This window comes from Pangasianodon hypophthalmus, chromosome 3, assembly GCF_027358585.1.
Source record: "Pangasianodon hypophthalmus isolate fPanHyp1 chromosome 3, fPanHyp1.pri, whole genome shotgun sequence".
In the NCBI taxonomy this organism is placed as follows: domain Eukaryota; kingdom Metazoa; phylum Chordata; class Actinopteri; order Siluriformes; family Pangasiidae; genus Pangasianodon; species Pangasianodon hypophthalmus.
Genome location: NC_069712.1, coordinates 17,883,190 through 17,907,470, shown reverse-complemented (window position 1 = coordinate 17,907,470; position 24,281 = coordinate 17,883,190). Strand labels below are relative to the sequence as shown.

At 37.1% G+C, this 24,281-nt stretch overlaps 1 protein-coding gene across 1 annotated transcript; it reads right to left on the bottom strand.

Moving 5' to 3' along the window:
* Positions 1-22,599, bottom strand: si:ch211-250c4.3 (uncharacterized protein LOC100535981 homolog). The gene is made up of 8 exons (XM_026944655.3): positions 22,208-22,599; positions 15,731-16,518; positions 8,444-8,605; positions 4,754-4,922; positions 3,845-3,972; positions 3,110-3,228; positions 1,422-1,525; positions 1-1,209 (listed from the first exon to the last, which is right to left on the bottom strand). The coding sequence occupies exons 1-7, from the start codon at positions 22,287-22,289 to the stop codon at positions 1,432-1,434; spliced, it is 1,542 nt and encodes a 513-aa protein (XP_026800456.3). The 5' UTR covers positions 22,290-22,599; the 3' UTR covers positions 1-1,209; positions 1,422-1,431.
* Between the last annotated feature and the right edge of the window lie 1,682 nt (positions 22,600-24,281).

Here is a 24,281-nt window from a genome sequence, read left to right as displayed (position 1 = left end):
TTGTTTAGAAATATCACAATTTTATTTATTAAAAATAATTTGGAATAGGAATGCAATATGCATACTGAAATATTCCATCCATTTTGATATAGTACAATACACAGTATAAGGACAGCTCACAACAAAATTCTTTTCAATACATCAACAGTCATACTTTTTTCATAGAAGCCATCTGACAAATTCATTATGTAAACTCGTAAATATGACATTGCAAGTATACATTATACAGTAAACCATCTAGTGTTTAATGCTCTTTCACCAAACCAAAATACACACGCAAAACATGCTCAAATAATGCTTACAGTTCTTCCTTTGTTAAGTCTATGTTTGACATAGTAGGTTACGATGCTACTGTTGGTACTGACTTGGCTTTGCACTGGGCATAGAAACACTTTAGCCACCATGTCTTGCTCACATCACTGCATGCTGTCCTGTAAATGTAATATATTTACATAACACAGCAGTCAGGTGTTTGGACACATTCCTGGCGGACTGGTTATGATGTAATACTTATATTTATTATCTATATCTATATTATCGTGACCATTGTGTAACACCTGTCAGTCAGGTGGACTACAGGACCATCAGCTGCAGCGTAAGCCTGTATCCCATATGTTTCACTTCTTGTTACTGTTGGGGCATTTTTTAGATATTTTACAGAAATGTTCAGAACAGACCGAAATTCAATGAAATGGTCTAAGTAAAAGCAGCCGATAGTACAGATTTTTTTTTACATAGTATATTGTTGAATTAAACAATATTCCTTTTATTTTTATTTATGTGAATATACTGAAATGTGTACTGTTCTGAGAAAAATCTCTCATTTGTTACGCTACCTTCTGGTAACACCTCTTGTGCATGGCATTGTATACACTATAAAAAATGCCCAAAACTTTAATGACTTTTTTTTAACATTCATATATAGCATCTAACATACAGAGTGAAAAGGAACCAGTCATATGTGTAGGTCCATTGTACACTCATAGAAACATACAGAAATTTCTTTTGAACATTGTGGGTGTGAGCTGTGAGGGTCACCTCAATTTTCTATCTGTACCCTTCTCTCATCAATCACAGATCACTTTCTTGTCAACATCATCTTGTCCTCCCTTTCCTTGTTCTTCCTTTGCCCATGTTCTGTACAACCTCATTGTGTCCTCCTCTTCAGGGAAATGTTTTCTCGTCATACAGCATCTGTTTAGTGTCCAGCTGGAAAACAGTAACAGAGGGTAAAGCTGTGAATACATGAGGGCTTATCAGCTCTAGTTAAGCAATATTATTAAAAGATAGCACTGCTATGCGGCACTGCTAATGCCCAATGCTTGCACGACAGTTCACTGAACCTTTATGTTTAACAACTTAAAGTGGTGGTAAAGATTATAAAACAATATTTTCTACAATTACGAGTTTATTTGACTAACCTGATCAATGCTAGTGAGGCCAATGATAGTCCAATTTTTGATGTCCGAGGACAATCATAGAGTTCCTGTCTCTTCTGGACAGTTCCATGTGCCCCAGTTCAGGCCTGTAGACGAAACAGACAAAGATTATTAACATTATTATTATATATGTTTTAATTTTGTCTGTATGCACAGGAATTATGATTAATAAACAAAATTCTACATATTTACACACTAATTGCTCAAGCACAGGTATTCAGTATCTTTAATACATTCTACATTCCTCATCTGTATATTTATGACTAAACACATGTAAAGAGTTAAGCTGTCCCCTTGACTATTTCCCCCAGGAAATTAAACTCTTTCTTGGGATAAATGTGTAACTGGCACATCCATATCTCATCTAATGAGAGCAATGCTCCTACTCCTCCAAGCATACCTTGAACCTGACACTGCAGCCCCTAACTATTCATCTGAGCCGATGCCAAAGCACGAGTGAGGAGGACTGCAGCTCACTTGCACATGAGGTTGAGGGGGCAGAGAAATAGTTGTTCTTTCAACGAGCTGTGTGACTCCCACCAGATTCCTTTTGCTAACAGACCCTTAAACAAAGCCAGGCCACTGTTCCTACATAGGATCTAACACCTAGACAATTAACTTATAATTTACAAACATAATCCTTTACTGAAGAAGAAAAAAGGAGAAAAACTTTATGAGAAAATCTGCTGAGTAAGAATGTATCACTAGGTAGAATTAGCACCCAAAGTATGACATGACTGTGGGTATGACATGACCTGATGAATAACTCCCTATTCAATTACAGAAGCCAGTACTAGTCACCAATTACCACATGAGCACAGTGCCAAAGTATGAGAAAGGAATTAGTGTATAGTTGAGATTAGGAAGCACAGGGAGTTTACAGGAAATTCATTGTTATCATGCAAGACTCTCAGCAACTTTTGTTTTTCATGTCTTAATTACAGTATCACTTTTCATTTCTCTGTGGAAATTAGTTAGTTTTGTTTTCCATGAAGGACTTCTATTTAAAAAGTTTTGTTTTAAACATTAAAGAACCCAGACATGTATCCTGTAGTATAAAGCATACACATTCCTGTTCACTATAAAAAGTATAAACTTCTTTCACTGTTTATTGTGCTAATTCATTTTAATGTCATTGATTATTATTTTAAATTGTCTTCCTATTTTTTAAGTAAACAGACTGTCAGGTAATTTCCACTGTGAGTTTTTTCTTTAATAATATTATTTTTATTTAATATGAAATAACCCTAACTCTCACATTAACTTCAGCTCACACTATTGAAGAGTGTTTGTCATAGGAGCTCAAAGTGGAGAAGTAAAAATAAAATCAAATTCATTGAAGGTTATACTATAACAGGGGTTCATGGCTGATGGTCATATTCTACACCATAATAAAGGTGTAGTGAAAGCTGTTCATGATTTTCACCTAATATACATCCTAATTTCCTTTCAAAGATGTACATATTCCATATTATCATCATGCCTACTAGCCACTGAAGCTGACATTTTCCTATTAGATTGTATGTGTCTGGGTTTCTAGAAACAGATTTAACTTCGATTGAATAGTTAAGATAAAATGATCATGATAAATTTGATTTGTTACATTAATAACATCTGGTTATACTCCAGATGAAGTGAATATGCCTGCAGATGTTTTGGGCGTCTCATACCGGTATAACTGTGGACATGACCTCTTGAAGGAGCTGGAGGACAGACCCAGTCTGCTTTGGTTCCTCAGCTTGCTCTTCTTCATCAACTCCTTCACCCTGCCCCATGCATAGTTCTCTGGCTGCACATACATATAGCAAATGAAAAAAAATAGATATTAGCTTACAAACACAGCTCAGGACAATATTAACTAAATAAATGCTGAAGACCATGCCTCTTTCTGTAATGTGTATTAAAGTTAAAGACACTTGCAGAGGACCATTCCTTCATACAGATCATTTCTAGGTTCTTTGTATTCTTGGGCTTGTGGGTATCGACTGCCTTCTTGAATTTGGGCCACAACAATAATTCTGAAGCTGGTTTGTGTGTGTGTGTGTGTTTGTGTGTGTGCATCAAAATTATTTTGATAATAACTTGGAACTGAGGTGTCTCTCAGTACCTCTGTTCCTCTTTTACAGATCATGTCATAGCTTTATGTACTGCTAACATTTATCTACACTTCTACAAAATCTACAAATTTAGATTTCATGGAGTCACTGTAATCATCACATGTACATTAAGAGTATATGATTCTTCTATGCTTTGTGTTAGTAAATAGTATAATATGACAGGATGAGTCACACTGCTGTACCCTCCCTTATAGTCCTATGTGTACTATGCACGAGTGCACATGATGACAAATCATTAGTGTTAGTCAGAGAGGAGTTTACTAAAGTTTATCAGTACACATGACTCACCCGTCTATGGGGAGCAGAGAAAACCTCTGAGCTGTCACTCAGGTATCTGGCCTCCCCCTCTGTATAGCTCCTCCTGGTAAAGCCTTTTCTCCACACAGGCATGATTTGCTGGCAGCCTCCTTCACAATCTGTCCAGAAATCAAACCAGATATGGATCCTTATTACAGGATACAGTTACACAGTCAGAAACAGTTATCACAAAGAGGAAAGAACTGTTATGACAGATGGTCAAGTGAATCAGTGATCCACTGGGATGTCTGGATTTGGTTTGGCACATGTACACAACCATACATGCACACACTCTGATTTCATACTCAGGGATGGAGCACAGAATTCCAATCCCTGTTGATGTTATACAGTTATAGAGATTCTCTCTTTATATCCAAAATGCCAGGAATTACCCTTTCAGTGAAGTAATAAGTAATAATCCACCATTCCCCAACATCCCCACCCCCACACCTCAGGGAATGTCTGATGCTTAGAAAATAAGCAAGAAAAACATTTGGAAATGACTCTAGTGTTGTTTTGAGCAGTATTACTTTCAGCTTGAGACACACCCAAGGTGAACTTGAGGGGAATATGCACCTGGAGTCCCCTGTGGTTTGTGTAAAGTAAGAAACATTGTACTCAGTCATCACATTAAAGTGAAGGTACATAAACATTCATTTAAATAGGTTTTATGTAGTCCATACTTTCTTATCATTTTACACATGTTATGTTCTCACAAGTGCTAATCAACTTGGTTCCAGGAAATTTTGAACAAATATTGATGCTCTTAAGAATGAAAACAAATACTCCAAACAATGCTGGCATTTTTAAAATTGCTGGTCTGTGTTCCCCAACAGTATCCTAAAGTAACTTTTGATTTTTGGTAACAGCCCAACTATTTCACATTGGTGCTGTACTGACCGCTGAAGGCTGGCCTGAGGGGGATACGTGTGCCCTCAGGAATGGTGGTGAGGTCAGACAGTGTGCCACTGGATGCTGTTAGGCTGGTGTAGTCACTGCGTGAATGTCTCTTCAGCTCCTGAAAAGCCAAGCTAGCCGCTCCACAGTGACAATGCTGTAGGAAGAAGTCCTGAAACAAACACAAATTGGGTGCTGTTGATTACCAAATTAGTGGAAATTAGCAAGTTAAATTTATTTTTGAATATTAGCAGTCTTAAGACTGAATTCTCAGTTTCCAATAGTGATAAGATTCTGAAACAATAATGATATGTTACTGAACCACAGGGGTCAGAGTACACATAAGAATAATTCAGCTTGTTATTGTTCACACCCATGGGTCAGGAAAAGCCCCTCAGCAGAACATACTTGGCTGCTGAACCAATCGCCATCTGTTTCATATTTATGTGAGTGTAGAATGATGTAAGCCATCATGCACTTGTGTTGTCTGCTGTAGTGTGTAGTTACAAAGTAGGAATACTTTGTTACTGTTCTTAAGAATGATTTGGTAATTTTTCTTCTTTAGTTAAGTATAAATGTTTCTGTCAACTTAATTTTCAAAAGAAATGGCTATTTACAGTGATGGTTGGCCATGATATTAGTTTGAAGGGGCTAAAATTGAATATGTATCAATAGCTCAATATGTAATTATCTTAGGTTGAGCATTATGTCACAATGTCTCATCAATGGCATAACAAGAATGATGAATGGTGAGGAAAACTATTACACACACACACACAAGGCAGGTAGGGAACTGCATTCATGATTTCTAGTTTTTTAAGTATTTCAAGTTCATAGTACCCATGCCATGCTTCCTCTGGATACCAAACAGGGTAAACAGAAAAATTCTAAGCCTTTTATTCATTCACTCAAAAAAAAAACACTAAACTTATCACTCCGGTGTCTTTCCTTTTGTGTAATTATACTTTGATTAGGCAATATGTGCTTACAGTCTTTCTACTTTTAGTTTCTCATTCAAAGCCAATAATCCATCCTGTTCACTTTCTGATGACGTGTTACAGATATGTCTGCGACATGAGCTGAAAAATAGCCCAAATGAAGCTCAAATCCAGGAAGCATTTCACTGTGTATAATCAGCTGGCACAACTGTCACTGCACATATCTACTCTCTGGGCTGGAAAGAAATCAGCCCCAGCATTGCTAATTCAAACCAGATTGTGTATGTTTCTTAGGATCATTGCACATGGTACAAAGGTCCAAAATAATCTGCCTTAAGACATTATACAACTTTATATTGATTTATTGTTCTCTTTAAAACACCCTTCTAGTATTGTTCCAGCTATTCTTACTCCTATAAAACAGCAGTACTGTGATCAACCATAGCTTTTTCCTGTTACTGTCTTCCTACTGTGATGCTGTGGTGTAGTTCACGTACAATATCAATCATGTAAATCAGCATGGTTTGAACTGTGTACCGGAAAAGGCCATGGCCTTTATATTTGAATCAAGAAATGGAGGCCATCTATCTGTATTTGTATAAATGAGAATTTCATGCCTGATGGATCAAAGGCATTTAAACACACTTCCCTGCATTCTTATGAAATGCAGAGTAGGAAAGTGACACTTCTACTGCGGTATATTATCAACATACAGTATATAGTAAAGTTAAATCAGTGCCATGTCCTTCTTTCACAGACTCTCTCTGCTTTCAAGATTGGTCATAGGTAATATGTAGTGGAGTAGTAAGAGAGACGAGACCATGTAGGTGGTAACTGCTTATTGTCTGGGTTGTGAAGGATTATAATGACTACAAATGAAAGGCTGTCTTGAGGGTGCAGAGGAGGGTGGCTGGAAGCAGCAGGGAGGAGACTGCCGTGTCAGCTGGGCCCATTATTACAGAGACTGGGGCACGTTTCAGCAGAGTTCCCCTGTCTTTTGATGTGTGTGATGGCGTGTTGTGGCCCCTTTGCCTTTTCATCCATCATACACACATAACAGGGGGAATTGTTATCCCAGAGAGAATGAACAAGCAGTGTGGTCCAGAACTTTTGCCCACCATTGAAAGCATTGTTCTGTTTAAGAATATGATACCATTGGTGATTACCTTCTACCCATGTTTACTAAAGTTTCATACAACTGTCAAAAAAGGGGCAAAAATGAACCATTTATTTGGGCTACAGAACATGTACATGATATCAGGTTGGCATGAAAAGACACAACTGTTGCAACATAGCCTTCCAAGATGGGAGAAATGTACACAGCAGGGGAGCAGAAAATTTAAAAAAATTCATAAACATTTAAATAAGACCTTTACCAGAATGCGCTAATGAAACTTGGAAACTTGAAAATGAGAGGATTCTTGGTCTGAATTCAGAATGGCTGCCTATGCCAATCCCTCACTTTCGCCTCTCTCTCTTTCTTTGATGACTTTGAAGTGCGGCTCCCCACTGAGCTCACTCACTGTGTCGCAAAAAGCTTTTCCGGACCCAGCGCCCAACCTGACAGAGCCAGTTTAGAACAGGCTTTCTAGAGAAACCATGAACAAAACAGCTCTCACAGTGGCCAAAGTCTTTAAAGGGCAGGCAGACATCTACACAATGTGCTGGCATGGGTTTTTAGTCATAGGGCAGATGACTAAAGTGGGACAAAGGTGGGTGAAGGATGATCAAGGAAGCAGAATACATTCCATAGATGCACTTCTAGTAAGGAAATAGTGGCCATTTTAATACCAAGGTAGTTTGTAACGCTGGACTGGTGAAGCACATTTCACATGCTCAGTCACTGTACTGTTGCTGCCATTTTAGATGTGAAGAACAAAAATACAACTTAGAAAATAGAAAAGATTGTAATTCACATAGAAGAACGTAATACAGCATGGTTTTTATTTTCCCAGAAATATGTAAATTAACATAAAAAATTGGACATGTTAAAACAACTATTCTTTTAAAATGTATAACTTAATAATAATCAACCCACTGACTATGAAAAGATAACAATCCAACATCTCCTGGTAGGAAGTGAAAAATCTTTTACGCAGTATCGAAACTTTTTGAATAATTTTTGAAGGACAAGTGGAAGGACTAACAACTATTATTTATTATTAGATAGCATCAGCATGAGACAATGCAAATATCTCAGCTGTGTTGTGGAGGCGGCACGGGGATGTTCTGAAATATGTGGACCATATGTGTATGAGGTTTAAACCCAGATGTTCTTTTTATTAAATGCACTTTTATCTGACAAACAACCCGCTTCTAAGGCCCGCTTAGAAATGCTAGATTTATATTGAGGCAGCATGTTTAAATAATCTCTCACTTAAGGATATAGATACATAAAACCAAGTGTCACCTGAAGTTTACATCTAAACAGATTTTTAAAAAATAATAAAAGAAGAGTGGTTTAATTAGCCTAAAGTAATATTCTTAAATCCCTAGATGAGAATAGACAGAACAATATCGGAGAGTTATCTTTAGTTTAGGTTTACTATTTAATCAGTTTATTAGGTTTACTAAGATAAAACCTAATGTATCTTAACTATTGTAAGTTCACTGATTGTTTAGTGCATCACTGTTTCTGCAACTTTTTTAATGATCAAAAGCATGAAGGATTTTTGTCCACTATGGCCAAATGTGTCAAATACGGCTGAAAAAAAGACATAAGACAAAAGTTATAATGAGCTCATTTTGGACCTACCTCTTTAGTTTTCTTCATCTTGCTGTCCTTCTGCAGGATACAGATCTGTTTCTGCAGCTTGAGATTGTGCTCCTGAAGCTGTCCGATTTTCTCGATTAGCTGGCAGATGTGTTCCAGGTATCCCAGTCCTGAGCCCAGTGGGTTGGACTGAGCCTGGTTCACCTGACACACAGAAGGAAAAAATTCTACATTTAGAATTGATCAGACTAACACTGATGAGAAAAGACCTGCAACATAATGTGTGGACAGTATAACTGTATTCACTGGATGGCATACTTAACCCATAAGAAATGAATTAACCTTTTTAAAGTTACAATTTAAGAAAGCATGAAGAACCAAGTACAAAGTGGCATGTTAGTAAAATTGTAAATACCAGTGCATGAGATAACTCCCACCCAGCATTTTATAAAGGTATTTTTATGTTCACAATGGAATTTTATTTGGACCTTAACAGCTTTAAAAGCACATTTGAAGCAGGTGTTTAGAATTAGCACTAGCACTATTAAAATCATTGTAAATGCCATGTGCACAAAGACTTCTTCACATCATTGCTCTGTTAAAACACTGATGATTGCTAGCAGTCCAGTCATATAAGGGGGTAACACAATTTTTTCTCTCACTAACTTACAGTGTTACATATTGACCCAGGACATAACTAAACTCCGTCTGATTCCTATATTCATTTTTCTTCAATATTCAGCAGTGATTACATTTCAGGACAAGGCTTAAGGGTTTGGCTATATACAGAAACTTTGGACCACTATTGTGAAGTAACAAACTGCACCACAACCACAATTTTCAAGAAAATGTCGCGATTCTGCAGATATTACGCTTCTCACTTCGCAGGTCTTAGTCATTGAGTTAATTGTGGGCAAGAAGACCACATTTCTTTGAGGTACAAAGCAATGATTGCCATTGTTTGTTTGTGGATTCACAGTTTGCATAAAAGCTGCAAATATCCATGTTTTATAAAATATGAAAAGGAAATTTTGAACAAATATTTATACAATCATCCACATTCCAAAAAGTGCCCCGACAAAAGCAGGATATGAGCTCAGGTCCAGGGCTTTTTTGTCTCCAGAAAGCTTTTCCGTGCCACTTACATCCCCAAGCCCACCATCAGTGGAAACACAGAGGCTAAACAATAGAAGACAAAATCATAACAGGGAGCAAAAATGCTGGGAGCTGACATCACACATTTCCTTTGACAGAGTGTGAGATTCTTAAGAGGTCACGGTTACACACTTATGACCGTGAGCTATAGTAATTTATGAATAATGCCTTCCTATATCACTTTATTATATACAGTATGCGAACATTCCTGTTATAAATTTGAAGGCATGCATAACTGCAGATTTATATTTTATATTCAATGTTTGCATTTAAGGGTGGCACGATGATACAGCAGAGACAGCTCCAGGGTCCCTCATACAATCCAGATCTTGGGTTACTGTCTGTGCAGAGTATCTATGCATGTTCTCCCCATGTCCATGAGGGTTTCGTCTTGGTTCTGCAGTTTCCTCCCACCTCCCAAAAATATGCCCAGCTAGGTGAAATTGGCCCTAGGTGTGAATGATTGTGAGAATGTGTTTGTGCGTGGTGCCCTGTGATAGACTGACGCTGTGTTCCCAGGACAGGCTTTGGATCCACCGTAACACGACCAGAGTAAAGCAGTTGCTAAAAGTGAGTAAGTGAGCATTTGCATACAGTTAAACCCTTAAGCAGAAAAGTGTGACTGTCATATTATTTATTTATTATCTGATTGATTTGTTCATTGATACTAGGTCTATGAATACTTGTCTGTGCTTCAGACCACCTCTCTGTCGAACAAGTGAGATAGCTAGTGCTTCATCCAAGACAGCTATGCTCTACTGATTATTAAATAAAAATGAAAATGTGAACATTCTCAAATGCTGAGTAACAAGAACATGGGAAAACCATTAGGTTCTTACTATTATTCCCTGACCCTTAAGGATGAGGTTTACCAGATCTTATCCTTCTCAGGATCCCAAGTGTCCTGGGTAAGGGGAAAGGGGAAGTGCGCGGGAAAGCCCCACACCCTTCACTTCCTCACCCTCAGCAGCATGTATTACACAAAGTAAAACTGAACAAAACTCAGGAATTTTGTTATTATATTGTGTTTAAGACCCATAACTTCTCAAACTCAGGAGGTTGTCAAGAGTTCCAATCCAATTAAAAACAGCTATGTTTTAGTGTTTGGGTGGTATTAATGCAACACAATTTTTTATAATTAGTGTTAACAAGTTTGAATAGAAATTATAGATCTATTCAAGTTCTCTGTTCAAAAAAAAAACCTTAGTTTCCTCAGAGAATTTACAGCACACCTCTCATGCACAAACATTTTCCATATTTGTGACTCTATCGAAGTGGAATGATCAGCCAGATGTGGGGTGTGGTGAGTGATATGGAAAAAGGTGTATGTCTTTTTTAGTAGAAACCAGAACAAACTAAGTCAAAACAACTGTCAGATACTTCCACATGTTTTGAAAGTTGTGTACTGAGATAAACAAGTAATGTTTTTTTCTCATGTAAACAATTATTTTTGTGCAGTCTGACTAGTTTTTACTGATTACATAATTGTGTTAGAGTATTTGTGATGTGAGACAAACATTTAGACTGATCTGGAGAGCTGCACAAGCAGCACTATGTGTATGTACACATCAACATGAACCTTTTTCAGAACTGCTTTTCTAAATTAAAAAAAGAAAAACATGCAGATGCAACCAGAATCCACCCTCATAATGATATTCAGTCATTCCACAACCTGTTATCTCATTCAAAGTTTATTTATGGCAAGCTACAGTCCTTTATATCAGGGGTCATCAGTTCCAGTCCTGGGGTGCTGGAGTCCAGCAAAGTTGGCTAATTCTCTCTAATACACTTACTAAGCTTGGTGATTAAGATGAGTTCAACGAGGTGTCTTTGAGCAGGGAAATCACAAACTGTGCTGGATTGTGGCCTTCCAATATTGGAACTGATAACCCCCACTAAGAGTACATTTCCCGTCTGTAAAAAGACTTTAGAAAAATAAATGCTTGAGGGAGGATCCACAAAATCTGGTGTGATACTGAAGTATTCAGAAAAGTCATGGTGTGAACTTTGGTCCACTGACTGTCATAAATGAACTTTTGTGACTCCTGTAGATTCTGTAGTATTCCAGTTTTATGCAAAGTGAATAAGCGGGTAGTACTCTGACCTGCAGTGGTGGCTCATCCATAGGGACTAGCAGCCATTCAACAGATATTAATCTTCATAAAGTCCTCATTCACTACTCTATACTAAATTTTAAATTTGATTGACATTACTATTCACCAATGATTATTATTATTATTATTATTATCGTTCTTGTTGTTGTTGTTGTTATTATTATTATTATTTGACAGATATAGAATAAGCCAATGTTCCATTTATTTGCTTGCCATAATGGTCAAAATGGCATGGTCAAAATGGTCATAATGGGACTGCAACAAGAGCTAATAGATGGCCATTGGTTCAGGAATCATGCTGTCCCATGCTCGCTCTATGAAAATTTTCAGCTAATCGGCAGTTAATGACAGGGTTGCAAGGTTTGTGGTTTTTACTACCACACTGGGCTAGTTTAAAAATACTTCAGCCACCGAGATCATATTTTATAGTAAATAATCGGAAATAAATCTAATAAATTTCCATAAACAAGGGCAGAGTATAAGTGCAGACAGTGTGTCTATGGTGTACAAAACCAATTTTTTTACATCTTTTTTGGTTTAATTGAGTTGAAAATTTTACTGAAATCTGGCAACCCTGGTTAATGAACAAAAATATGTCTAAAACTCAAAATAAACTGCTAGAGTGTATGCTGGATATGTTGTTAATTCTGAAATGCTTATTACAGGATTACTAATATCTAAAATTTCACTAGATAGAAGCCTATAGCATAAATCAAGAGTGATAGCCTCTACACTTAATTTTGTTTGAGACTATGTCATTATTATCCTTATGCTGCAGCAATAAAATCTATGGTCACAAACCACTGCTGGTGACATCCAACAGTAAGACATAGCATGTGATATACACAGTTTAGCTCTTCATACCTTATCCAAAATTAGATGAAAGCCTTTCTCTCTTACACTATGTATACACATTTTTTGCTATGTCAAGTGTAGACATGCTTTGAATGGCACATAGACAGAGCCACATGCATAAGAATTGTCAGTTCCCTTGTATAAGTCCTGATCCCTTAAAGGATCCAGTCCTTTGATGTTGTCAGGTTGGATAGAAATACATGCAATATATCTCCTTCTCCTTTCCTTAAAAGCAGCGCTGCAGCCATGTTCTACTCTCATAAGGAGGAAACAAATCAGATTAGCAGAAAGGTAGAGAGGAGCCCTTTGAAGTTGCTGTGTTTGAAGCGGATGGGAAAATATCTTTAAGCCCCATTCCAATATCCCTTTCCTCAGTCCAAGGGCTCCGTTTAGTGGGCAGAGGAATTAGTTTATTAGGTGTGCTGACAGGTACTGATGAAGCTAGAGTTGACTGCCCAGTCTGCCTGTCGTCACTGTGCCCCTAAACTCTAGAAACACTGTTTTAAAAACACAACTCACCAGCCCCTAAAAGATTAATAAACTACCAAAAAGGGCTTTACCTGGGTACATATTTTAGTAATTTGAACTTTTTGACACCTGTCTGATATATCCAGGTAGGCTAGGGAAGGACAGGGTCCAGACGGCATGGACATTTGGTTATGCTGGTTTCATTCATCTCAGACATCTGCACAGTCACTCAGCACAGATGAAAAGGTGCTGGGTGATGTGCGGCTCCATAAAAAGAAGAGAAAACTACACCACACACACAATCCATGACAGCAGTACTGTACTGTACAGAAGCAGAACACCACATACCCCATACCATGGCCATGCTGGAGAACACTATGTTCTTAGGTTCTCAAGGCCTACTCCAGGGAATTACTAAACCATATTGAAAACCATTGTAATAACATCAGTTTTGCTCTAGAAAGATGAAAATATGATCTTTCTGGAAACCGTATTCGTTTGCCAGATCGAATTTTTTAATTACATATCTTTCATTAATCACTTTATTGTATTAAAGAGGCTACATGTGGTTCATCGAACCAAATGAGCCATTACACTTGTTCCAGCTATTTATAAGAGCCAAGTGAATGTGTGAGCCTATTTATTGAGAGAGATAGAGTGGCCTCAAACTTTAAAAAAGGCTATTCAGGAATTAAGTGAGTTTTGGTAAGTTTTGATTATACTTACTATTTAAAACTGACTTAAAACTGATTTATTTAAACATTTAACATAAAACTGACATATTATCATATCCTTATGATCTAAATAAAGCATTACATACAGTAGATTTACATCTGATACTGCTCTTCTTGCTTTTACAAATCACCCTTAAAAAGTCCATATTGTTGAAAGTTGAATATTCTTTGCTTATTTTTCTGATCTTATCCAAGATTTACGTATGGTCACCTATTCAGTTTATAGCAGCATGTCCTGCTCAGTCAAACTGAAGTGCTATTACTGTCGTCTGTCACAGAGTTATTTGGACAGCAGGCATTGGGGGAAAACAACCAAACATTCTGTTCATCAGTAAAGAGTGGCAGACATTTATTGTTTATTTGTTCTGACATCCCTGAGGATTTCAGTCTGTTTCTTAACCATTGGATCAGGATATTTCAGGCTCAAGTCAACCACACAGTGCAGGTTTTTCCAGAGTCATTGCTGAATTCCTACTTTTAACAAGACAGCAAATTTCTATCAACAAATACTATTTCAATCTAATGTTTTATGTATTAACAATGATGGCACTGCTATAAAATAGTGTCTGACCAGCTACCAGCTGCTACAACACATGCATTGCTGGTCAAGCTGGCCATCTTTGGCAGCTGTTATTTTCCAGTGTTCTTATTACTTGACCAGACTGATCAATAAATGTTTGAGATTTTCTAATTACCTTACTGTTGTATTATTTTCTTAACAATAGCATTATAGCATTAGTGTTAATAGAGGTAATTCAAAAACTTACCAGCTGGCAAAGATAGTCTACCATTTTGACCATCTTGGCCTGTGTTTTGCAAGCTGGTAGCTGGTCAGAGTTGTCTGGATTTTCCAGCAGGGAAGAAGGCACATTTATCTGTACTACTGATGAATTATTGGTAATGTGCTAGCTAGCTACAACTTCGCTAACATATTTGACAATTCTGTATTAACGTAATGGTAATAATTCTGTCCACTTATTTATGTCTATATTTTAGTGATTCGATCTAGTTGACAGTGCAAAAGATAAATAAGACTCTCACAGGTTTAGTATTAGCTTAGTTTTGGGAGTCTTATATCAGGGATTTTTGAGAGTGTCTGTATGTAAATTCCATTATATAATTTCTAGCCATCTAGCTCGCTAACATTAGTTGGCTACAAGCTGTATATATTGCATTTAACTCAAGTGGGTGTTGTGTATCTGAGTCAAACAATCAGAACAAAGGTTTTACTTTAATAGTTGTTAGTGAAATCCATTGATTAAATCTCTTGTGTCTGTGGTAGTGGCTACTAGGAAATAGTTTACTTAAACATGAAAGGAAGACATGTTCAACACATCAAACAGGTTGTAGCACAGCTGCCAGGTGCAGAAAAGGTGGAGTTCATTACCAGGCGTCTACATGAATGAGAACACTGTTCAGAGTATCATGAATGTGCTTCTATAGCTTTTATAAATGTGTTATAGAACTCTTAATATCAAGCGTCATATCCTGAAAGGTCTTGACAGTGATACCAATTACCTGATCTTTACACTAATATTTTCGCTTTATATTTATTTATTTAGTTATTGCTTTATGCGTTTTTGACTTCTACACAATTTCACAAGCCAGGAATGAATTTCCTATTTGCATGTTTATGTGTGACTTACATGGTTTACATGTGTTTCCCACCCTGAAATCCCAGACCAACTCTATAATCAACAGATGAAATTGCTGAACGGTGCTTATTACTGACTGTTAAAAGAAAAAAGAATAATAAGCCATGTATCAGTCATGCTAGCATGCTACCTCTAAAAGTGTGAAAAATGCAATGGCTGTGAATGCTTGCCAAAAAGAACTACTTCTACTGCCTAAATGTTGTATTTTGCTTCTGTAAGTAATGTTCATCTTAACATCTTGTCACTGTGAAGCTGTGTAGACAGTGGTGATCTGCTTATAAAAAAACTGGACACAATCCCAAGTCTTTGAGTAAATACCATCCAAATTTGGTAAACTGTTATAGTTACCTCACTAAGCCTGCAGCACTCCTCCATGTATTCATCCAGACTGTCACTCGTTGTACTTTTCCTTAATGGCTGCTGTTGGAAATCCACTTCCATGTTCCCGTCATATGCATCAGTGGCATGGATAATTGATCCTGTGTCCTCAGCAGCATCACCCTCTGTTATTGTATCTACTGTCTCTGCACATATTGAGCCATCCTCACTGCTTTCTGAGGCTTTCACCAAGGTTCCATTTTCTAACCTTTCTGAATCTCTTACAACCTCCAGTTGAACATTATCCATCTCATCCTCGTCTGGTAATACTGAGAGATTGGTTTCTTGGACATATGTACATGATGCTGGTTCAGTCTGTAAGGAGTCTGTACTCTGTTCCAGTGAGAGGAGACAACTGCTGGCTCGTATGTGAGGGTTTGGATTTCCAGAGTCACATGAAGACTCTCTACTGTGAACGACAAAGCTCTGCTCTGAACCCGTTGGAGTAGATGGTGAGTTCGCTCCACTAGGCATCTCTACCCCAGAGTCCTCAGATTCAAATTTGTACAAACCTGGCAACTGGGAACTGGAAAAAATTGCAGATAAATAGTCTTTCTTTGACTCCACCATGTTTGGTTCAGGTGCCACACTGTTGACAGAGATTTCTTCTTCAGCCTTGAGTGGTGTAGGGATATCCTGCTCAGACATGGACAGGTTTGACACAAGGTCCTCCGTATTTAAGAGTTTCTCATGGAAGTTTTTGAAGAGCTTCATCTTCGTCAGCACAACCTCACTTTCTAAAGCCATGTCCCCTTTGCCTGCAAAAAGATCAAAAATATTTTTACTCACTTCACTCAATATATCATGCTATCTACTAATACAACAAAAACAGAGAGCCATGTGTAGTTGAGGAAGGAAGGAAAAAGAGGAATTTGTGACCGCCCAGCTTTTGAGTAAATTATTAAACAAATGGTAGAAACTTCTAAATCACATATCCAGAACATTGGAATGAGATTGTATTTGTCATTTATGTGAACAAAAGGGGTTTGTTTTTTCAAGATAGGTAGGCACTTAGTGACAAGAACAGAATAGGTATTTGAAAAATGCTCTTTTCTTCTTTTGGAAGACTCCTGATATGCCACTGCAGACTCAAGCTCAGCATTCAAATTTTATATGAGGGCATATATTCAAAAATCTGTTCACAGTGCTGAAAGCTTATCTTTTATACTATAAAGCATTCTTTAACATCAGAGATTCAAAAAAGGCTCAGGATGCAGTGAGCCCATAGTTATGTGCATAGTTATGCCCTGAACTGTCCAGCTTTGATCTTGTGGCTTGGTTAATGACATTACAGGGTTCAGTCATATGTGACTTCTCCTATTTCTTACCTTCAGCAATCTGATACTTTTCAGGTGTCTGTCAAGTATTCCTTTTTTGTCAGAATTTTAAAGACCTGTTACCTGGGTTCTAGGTCCTGCTAAATAATAAGCTCCCTTCCCCAAACAACTAAGCGTTTTAACAGCAGACTCAGAAATTATCTATCTGGAAACTGTAATTAGGCCGCTGCCTCTGATCCTTTAAGCAATGGCTGTAGGTTTGACCTCTCAAAAGACAACATGTTTTCATATGTTTTTGTTTGTCATTACATCTAAACGATTTATTGAACACTTAATTAAATGTATTTAGAGTAATATAAACATCATTCAGTACATGTGTGTCAGGATCACACTTAGAACTGTTTTCAGTTAAAAATAATCAGTCATTTGACATCCCTGAGAACAGAATGTGTTTTTTCATTCAGATGGGTAGTTGTTTTCAGATTGGATAGTTGCTCTGCACAAACAGTGATACCATTTCAATCATTCGAGGTCATAAAAACTTTGCTCCTGGTCCAGTTTTTTTCCCCAATCCAAAACAATAGCTGTGTTTTGCCAGCTTTTTCTCATGAACTCTCCTGACAGGACCCCCTCAGGCTATCAATACAAGAACAACAACATAAACCTGGATGGTATGTGTTCCCAACTATCTGTATGTTTCTTTTAGCAATGTTCCATTAATCTGAAGCTAAGTAATTCAACATTTTCTTTTACACATCATACATTAATTAGTCTTAGATAACCCTGAAAGAACACTAAAGTGCACTTTATAGCATGGCTGTCTCCCCAGTGGTGTTCTCAAAAAAATTTCTTGCATGGTGGCTTTAGGTACAGGATGTGTACACTGGCCCTAAATGAAAAATACTACATATAGTATATATTGTATTACATATTCCTATGCCTGGTATGGCAGTGAATACATGGAGGTTGTTAACTCTTCCAGTGCAATGTGTGAAGTTGATAATATCACTTTACAAGCAGACCAAATAGACAAACATGCATTAATTGAATTCTTGGTGTCAAAGGCCCAGAACAAAATGGGCTAATTCAATTTAAATGGTCAATCAGAAAGGTTTGCCTATCCAGATCCTCATGTAGCAGTGTATGCCAGCAAGAAATACAGAACTGCTGATGGTGGAGCATTTTTTGGTCCCACTCTGTAGGAGAAAGCAATCTGCATCTCAATCCCCCTTGGTTTTCAATTAACATCCCCAAGACCTGGCTGCTGGTATAGAGAGATCAAACAGGCCCTCATCCAGACCCTGGCAGGCAGGAATGTGACTAATGCTGAGGTCCTACGTGCACCAGAGAATGAACGCATTAAAAATACAAACAAGCAAAAAAAAAAAAAAAAAAAAAGGCAGGTTAATACCATTGTTGGAAGAGAATGTAACTCACATTTTTCTGGTCTCTTATCGCCCAGGAGGTTTTATTTGAGTAAATTATTTCAAAAGCACCTGAATCCAAATCCATGGAAACTGTGCTTCCATCCTCTACACACCAAAACATTTTTGGTTTTGACATACAGCTTTGACCTTGTTTTCTTGCACAACTTTTTTCCTATTGTAAAGCAAGTATTTTAGTCATGTCCCACCTGGAGCAGTTGTTTGGCTTTAGGAGACCCGGAGATTTTTCCCCTCCGTACTACTGGAAAATATTTCACATTTTTAAGTTGATAAAAAAAAGTCAGTGCTCACTCAAGAGTTATGGAGTTATGAAGCCTTTTGCTTTGATTTTTCAACTTCAGCAATGATTAGGAATGTGGGGCCACTGATATGAAACAGAAGGACACTATATGTCTTTAAGCAATGTTTAATAGCTTTTCCTTGTGGACATTTTGTGAGACTTCACAATTCAAAACATATGTTGTCAATGATTAACACTGGTCATGCTCATTCTTTTGACCAAAAATTCAAGAATGATTGGGAACTGGAGGAATTCTTTAGTCAAAGTGATATTATGGACATACTGTATTTACCCTAACTGATCTGACTCACTGATATTTAGTGTTTTTGAGCACTTCTATAATTACAGCTTCTTAGCTATAGAGGCATGAAATTAGAGAGTGATGAAGAGTCCCTGAAGAGTCTTACACTCTGACTAATCTTCATGCAACAATGTATTGCCTTCTGTTATCTGGTTGTATTGAAACAGGTGTTACATCCAGCTCTTTAAAACCGAGTTGTAACCCCAAGCATGTATTTCATCATACATTATTTGTACAAAGTACAATTTATTTTAATGATGTCATGTCAGAGACTCAGTGCCTTGGGTTCTTTAATGTAAAGTAAGCTAGTATGTTGCGCTCAGAAAAAAGGTAGATTCTCAACCAGCAAAAAGTCTCATGGTCTGCTGACTTAGGACTCTTTAGTGTTGAGTGCCCCAGTGATAAGTGTGATAAAAGAATAGATATGTAGTCGTAAGTAAAAGACTGTGCCCTAGTCAGATTTGCCTAGTCTGTCTCTGAGGTGACCACTGACAAGAGACAGCTCTGAACAGAGACCCATCGTACTTAAAGTGTCTATATTTTCATATAAGAAAAAATATCATATGGAGCTTGTTTAAAGTCCAAACCAAAACTTTTTAGATCTGCACCAACTGCAAATATAAGTTACATCTCTGTTACATCTAGGTGTGTTATAGTAGGCTTATTGGCCAAGCCTGATGTTCTCACATAAATAAAGCTTTCTCTAAGCCTTGGGCTAGGCTGTCCCATGGCTCAGACCCTGAGCTCCTGGGTGGAGAGGTCAGAGGCAGGCCAAGACAGGTCTGCTATTTTTATGGTTAAAAGAGCTTAAGAGAATGTCAGAAGCTGGCTAGCACTATGGGTGGTCAGACTCAGTGACCACAAGGTGCAATCTCTGTAACTCAAAATGTCCAACCTTGTACATCAACCAAGCTGTTTTCCTGACTGAATTAAGCTTTTTATTTTTATATACAATTTAAATTTCACATTGTGTTTAATATTGATTAATGGGTATGGTGGAATTATTCAACAATAACATATTTTCTTTATAAGTAAGTGACAAATTAAGATTAGATTAGTTAATATTAAGATGAAAACTACTGCTATCACTCCTCCCTAAATTATACACCTTTCTCAGCCACACAATCAAATTGTTTTAATTACGTTTAAAGTTGATCAGTTTATTCAGCCAATCTGAAAGAAAATTGTTGCTTCTGACTAAAAGTCATTCTCAGCTCAGACTTTCTGGGTAGTTGATAAACGGTTTGATGGAATTGCTGCTTTTCCTTGGCCTTATGTGTCTTCACTTTAGATGACAAAGACCAGATGTCACGTTTCATGAGGTGCGAAATGCAGCTGCACACCTTCCCACCTCCCCCACCCTCTTTCTATAAGCTCGGCACTTCTCGCCTGTCTGTCTCAATGCGATAATGGAGTATTTCCCCTCCATTCTGTGGCTGGGATGGGAATCCTGAGAAGCCCTTCCAGACACATTATCAATGTGAGCTGGAAAGGTCCAGTCTTTCATTATCTGACGTTTTTAGGATAAGAAAAGAATGTGCAGGAGCAGTAACTCCAGTATAGATTTCCTCAGATGCATATACACTCACAGATGTGTCCTAAGCATGGTTTAAATCTCTCCCTGCCCAGAAATACTGGCTTTATGGATCAGTCCTAACAAGATTCAAAATCATTAGAAACCATTAGAGTACATTTAATACTCTGATTCACAGTCAAACAGATTGGAAAATAATCTAAAATGCCTTAAAATTGTGGACAATAATTTAGTCTGCGGTCAACACCTGGCTTAGTGAGTCATTTATATCTATAACCATGGTTTGATATGAGATATTTACTGAAACAAAAAAAGGTCATGGCAGTGTCTGTCCTCTCACAAACATTCACATGTCACTTTTGTAATCCTGGTTTGCCTTGGTCTAATACTCTTATGCAAAATAATTATTTTACATAAAATGATTTTAGCACCTCAGTAAAAATGTTCACAAAACTATTAATGTACTTGTGATAACAATGTGCATCAATCACTAATGGCCTGCTAGTGAACTGAGAATTTATAGTACAAATGCAATACACAATCATTAAAAAAAAAAAAAACATATTCATATTGTCTGCAAATTTCCTCTTGCACAAACCTGATCTCACCCAAGAAATTCCTTTACTAAAGTGAAGTTATATCCTTGTGAGATAGAAATGATTTCTCTTGATGAGGAGAAATATGCAAACATCTCAGAATAAAGAATAACAACACAGCAGACCCTTAAGTATAAACTTATGTTGATTAAACAATGAGGTTTTCAGTCTTTTGCTTTCAGCTTGATATTTGTCACGTTTTAAAATGGTTGGAATATGAAATGGCATATAAACGGCATCCAGCTATTCAGCATTTTCAATTCCAAGAAAAATAAAAGCATTTCATGATCTCTCAATTAACCCACAAGTATTCTACATTTATTAGAGAGGCGAGGACTCCATTTTATGCCACACATAAACATGTTCATTAGATTTACATTTGTAACAGTGCCAGAAAAGAGAAAGCCTGCTGAATTAGATCTTGCTGATTAAAGCCAACTGATTACTTTATGTGAAAAATCACATTCCAGTATGCCATGCTTTACTGGTTACTACTGAGCCACAACAAAACAGACTGTAAGGAATTAGGTATATTGACTTCTTTTTGGTTTTTACTTACTGTAAGTTTAAAATCTCATTGTGTAGACACAAAATGTGAATAATTAGTATCACAAATGCCTGATGCATTTCTTGGAATTCTTAATATATCAATAACCAGTCATATAATTTATATACTGAAATGTCTGATGAATTTCAAGAAATGCATCAGGCATTTCAGTATATAAATTATATAAAATGTATATAATATAAATAAATATAAATTCCTAATCTTATGAAAATTAAAATAAAATCCTCGTTAATTAGATATAATTGAAGTTGTAAATGTATGGCAAACGGCTGGATGTAAATTTGGCACACAGCTGCTGTTTGCTTGCAAAAAAAAAAAAAATCTGACACCTCAGCCACAAAAATTACTACCTGCAGCCACTAATCCGTCTGTTATTCTTATCTGACAATTAGAGGTAACATGATCTCACATAAACACGGTTGCAAAGCAGGTAGTCAGAGTCTTACCTTTCCTCCAAGGTGCAAGGATGGTAAATGACTTATGCCAGCTAAACACCATGCTTGATTTTCTTCTTTTCAAGCTCATCATGGAATTCCAGTACAGTTGTTCCAACAGTCTTCACTGATGGGAGTAAGGAAAACCTCCTTTCTGAAGTATTTAGATGTTCAGCATATTTTGAGTACACCAGTGTAGATGTTCCATTTCCTTGATTTAAGTGTTGAGTAAAATTAAGGGTTAAATAGCCCACCAAGATCCATAGCAGTGTGAAAGTCTTTTTTTGGACATGTTGCCAAAATACCTATCTGGATACGAGTGTGTAAAAGCCTCTGTGTACTTGCCTTTATGAGAATGTGTGATATTGTGAGAAGAGTCTCTCAGTGAGGAGAATGTGAACGCCGGCCTCCAGCAGCATGACCACTCAGCAGCTGGGAGGAGGGGTGCCTGAGCACCAAGGGGCGGGAGAAGAAATGTGTAGGAGAACCCAGAAGGGAGGTAGGGTGAGGTACTTTTAAATGTACCAGTGGATAGGACATCTTTAGTTTCTTTTCAGTGAAAATGAGAAACGGAAGATTTGTTTCACTAGCCCACTGTCTGATATATTGATGAGAAGGTATAACTCTGATAAGATTCACTGAAATGAAAGAACAACATCTTTTCTGTTACCTTAGTGTCCTTTATAGTTACATTTGACTGGATTCCCTCCCTGATCTGTAGATAGCATCGTTAGACTGGCAATCATTAGGCAAGCCTATTCCTGCCTATTCCTGACACTAGATATTTGTTCATAAGGTCTTTTATTATACTTTTTAAAAAGCAAACCTTCTTTCAACATTAAGAATTTTTAGTTATTTTAAAGTTTTTTCAATCAAATGTGCAGCATCAATGTGGTCATACAACCTTATGAGGAACATTAGCGGGTCTTTGTTTTGTACTTCCAGGCAAACGCTTAACTAATACAATGTCAGTCCCTATAATAGTTTCTTTGTAAAAAAAAAAAAAAAAAAAAAACTAAAAAGAATTGGAATTCAGCCACACCTACAAGGGTCAACTGAGCTGTAATGCCATACTTTCTGAATCTCCCCCTCACTTATAAGTGGGAGGAATAGTAAGTTATCTGTTGAGACATTCTTTCAGTTTTCAGTGAGGCACTGTTCTACAGGAAATACATGTGGTTAGTAGTTAATGTTTTAAAAAATAATCTGTATACAATTTTCTCTAAGGGCAGATGAGTTTTTGTTGTTTATTTTGGCACTGGCTTGGACATCTGAAGCCTTGTTGGCACTCACTGTTGTTTTAGTAAGCAACAGGTGAGGACATCAGTGGGGGAGACAGACAGAGAGAAGCAGATCTGAATGCCCCAAGGCACCCTATTAGACTATTTGTGAGAAAGCACTGCTTATCATAAACAGATCTGAAAATGCTAAAGCCTCCCATAATCTGTCCCTTTAAAACAAAGTGGAAAAACTGCTCTCCTTTATGGAAAAAGTACATACATTTCACATGTGATTATTATTCACCATGTTATGCCTGAACAGGTGGTATCATATGAAAAATATGTGATCACTTGAGGGAAAAAGCACATGCCCTACATTTACATGTGAAAAGAAGCATATCACTTGAAAATAAATGAATCGTAAAATAAATTAAAACCACATGCCCTACATGTGAAAATATAGCATGTGAAAATGAATCATGGGGGATAGGAATCATATTAAAAAATAAATGCCCTACATGTAATAATAAGATAAAATAAAATGAAATAAAATAAAATAAATCAAGTGTAAATAAAATTACATAAGGAAAATTCCACATGTGAAAAATGTGAGGAATAACGTGTGATTTGTCAAAAAAATATTCACATGTGAAGTTCATGTGAAGTTTTCTGTAAGGGCAGTTCACTGCTCAACGTAAGTTTAGATAAAAAGCAAATGTTCTGATTTTCCACTTTACTGATGTTAACATCTTGGGAAATCACAACCAGATTTTATTAAATTTATTAGCAGCTACAGACACCTGCAGTTTGACCAATTTGACCTGTTTGGTTTTGAGAATCCCACGAAGACATAATGTGTAAACACA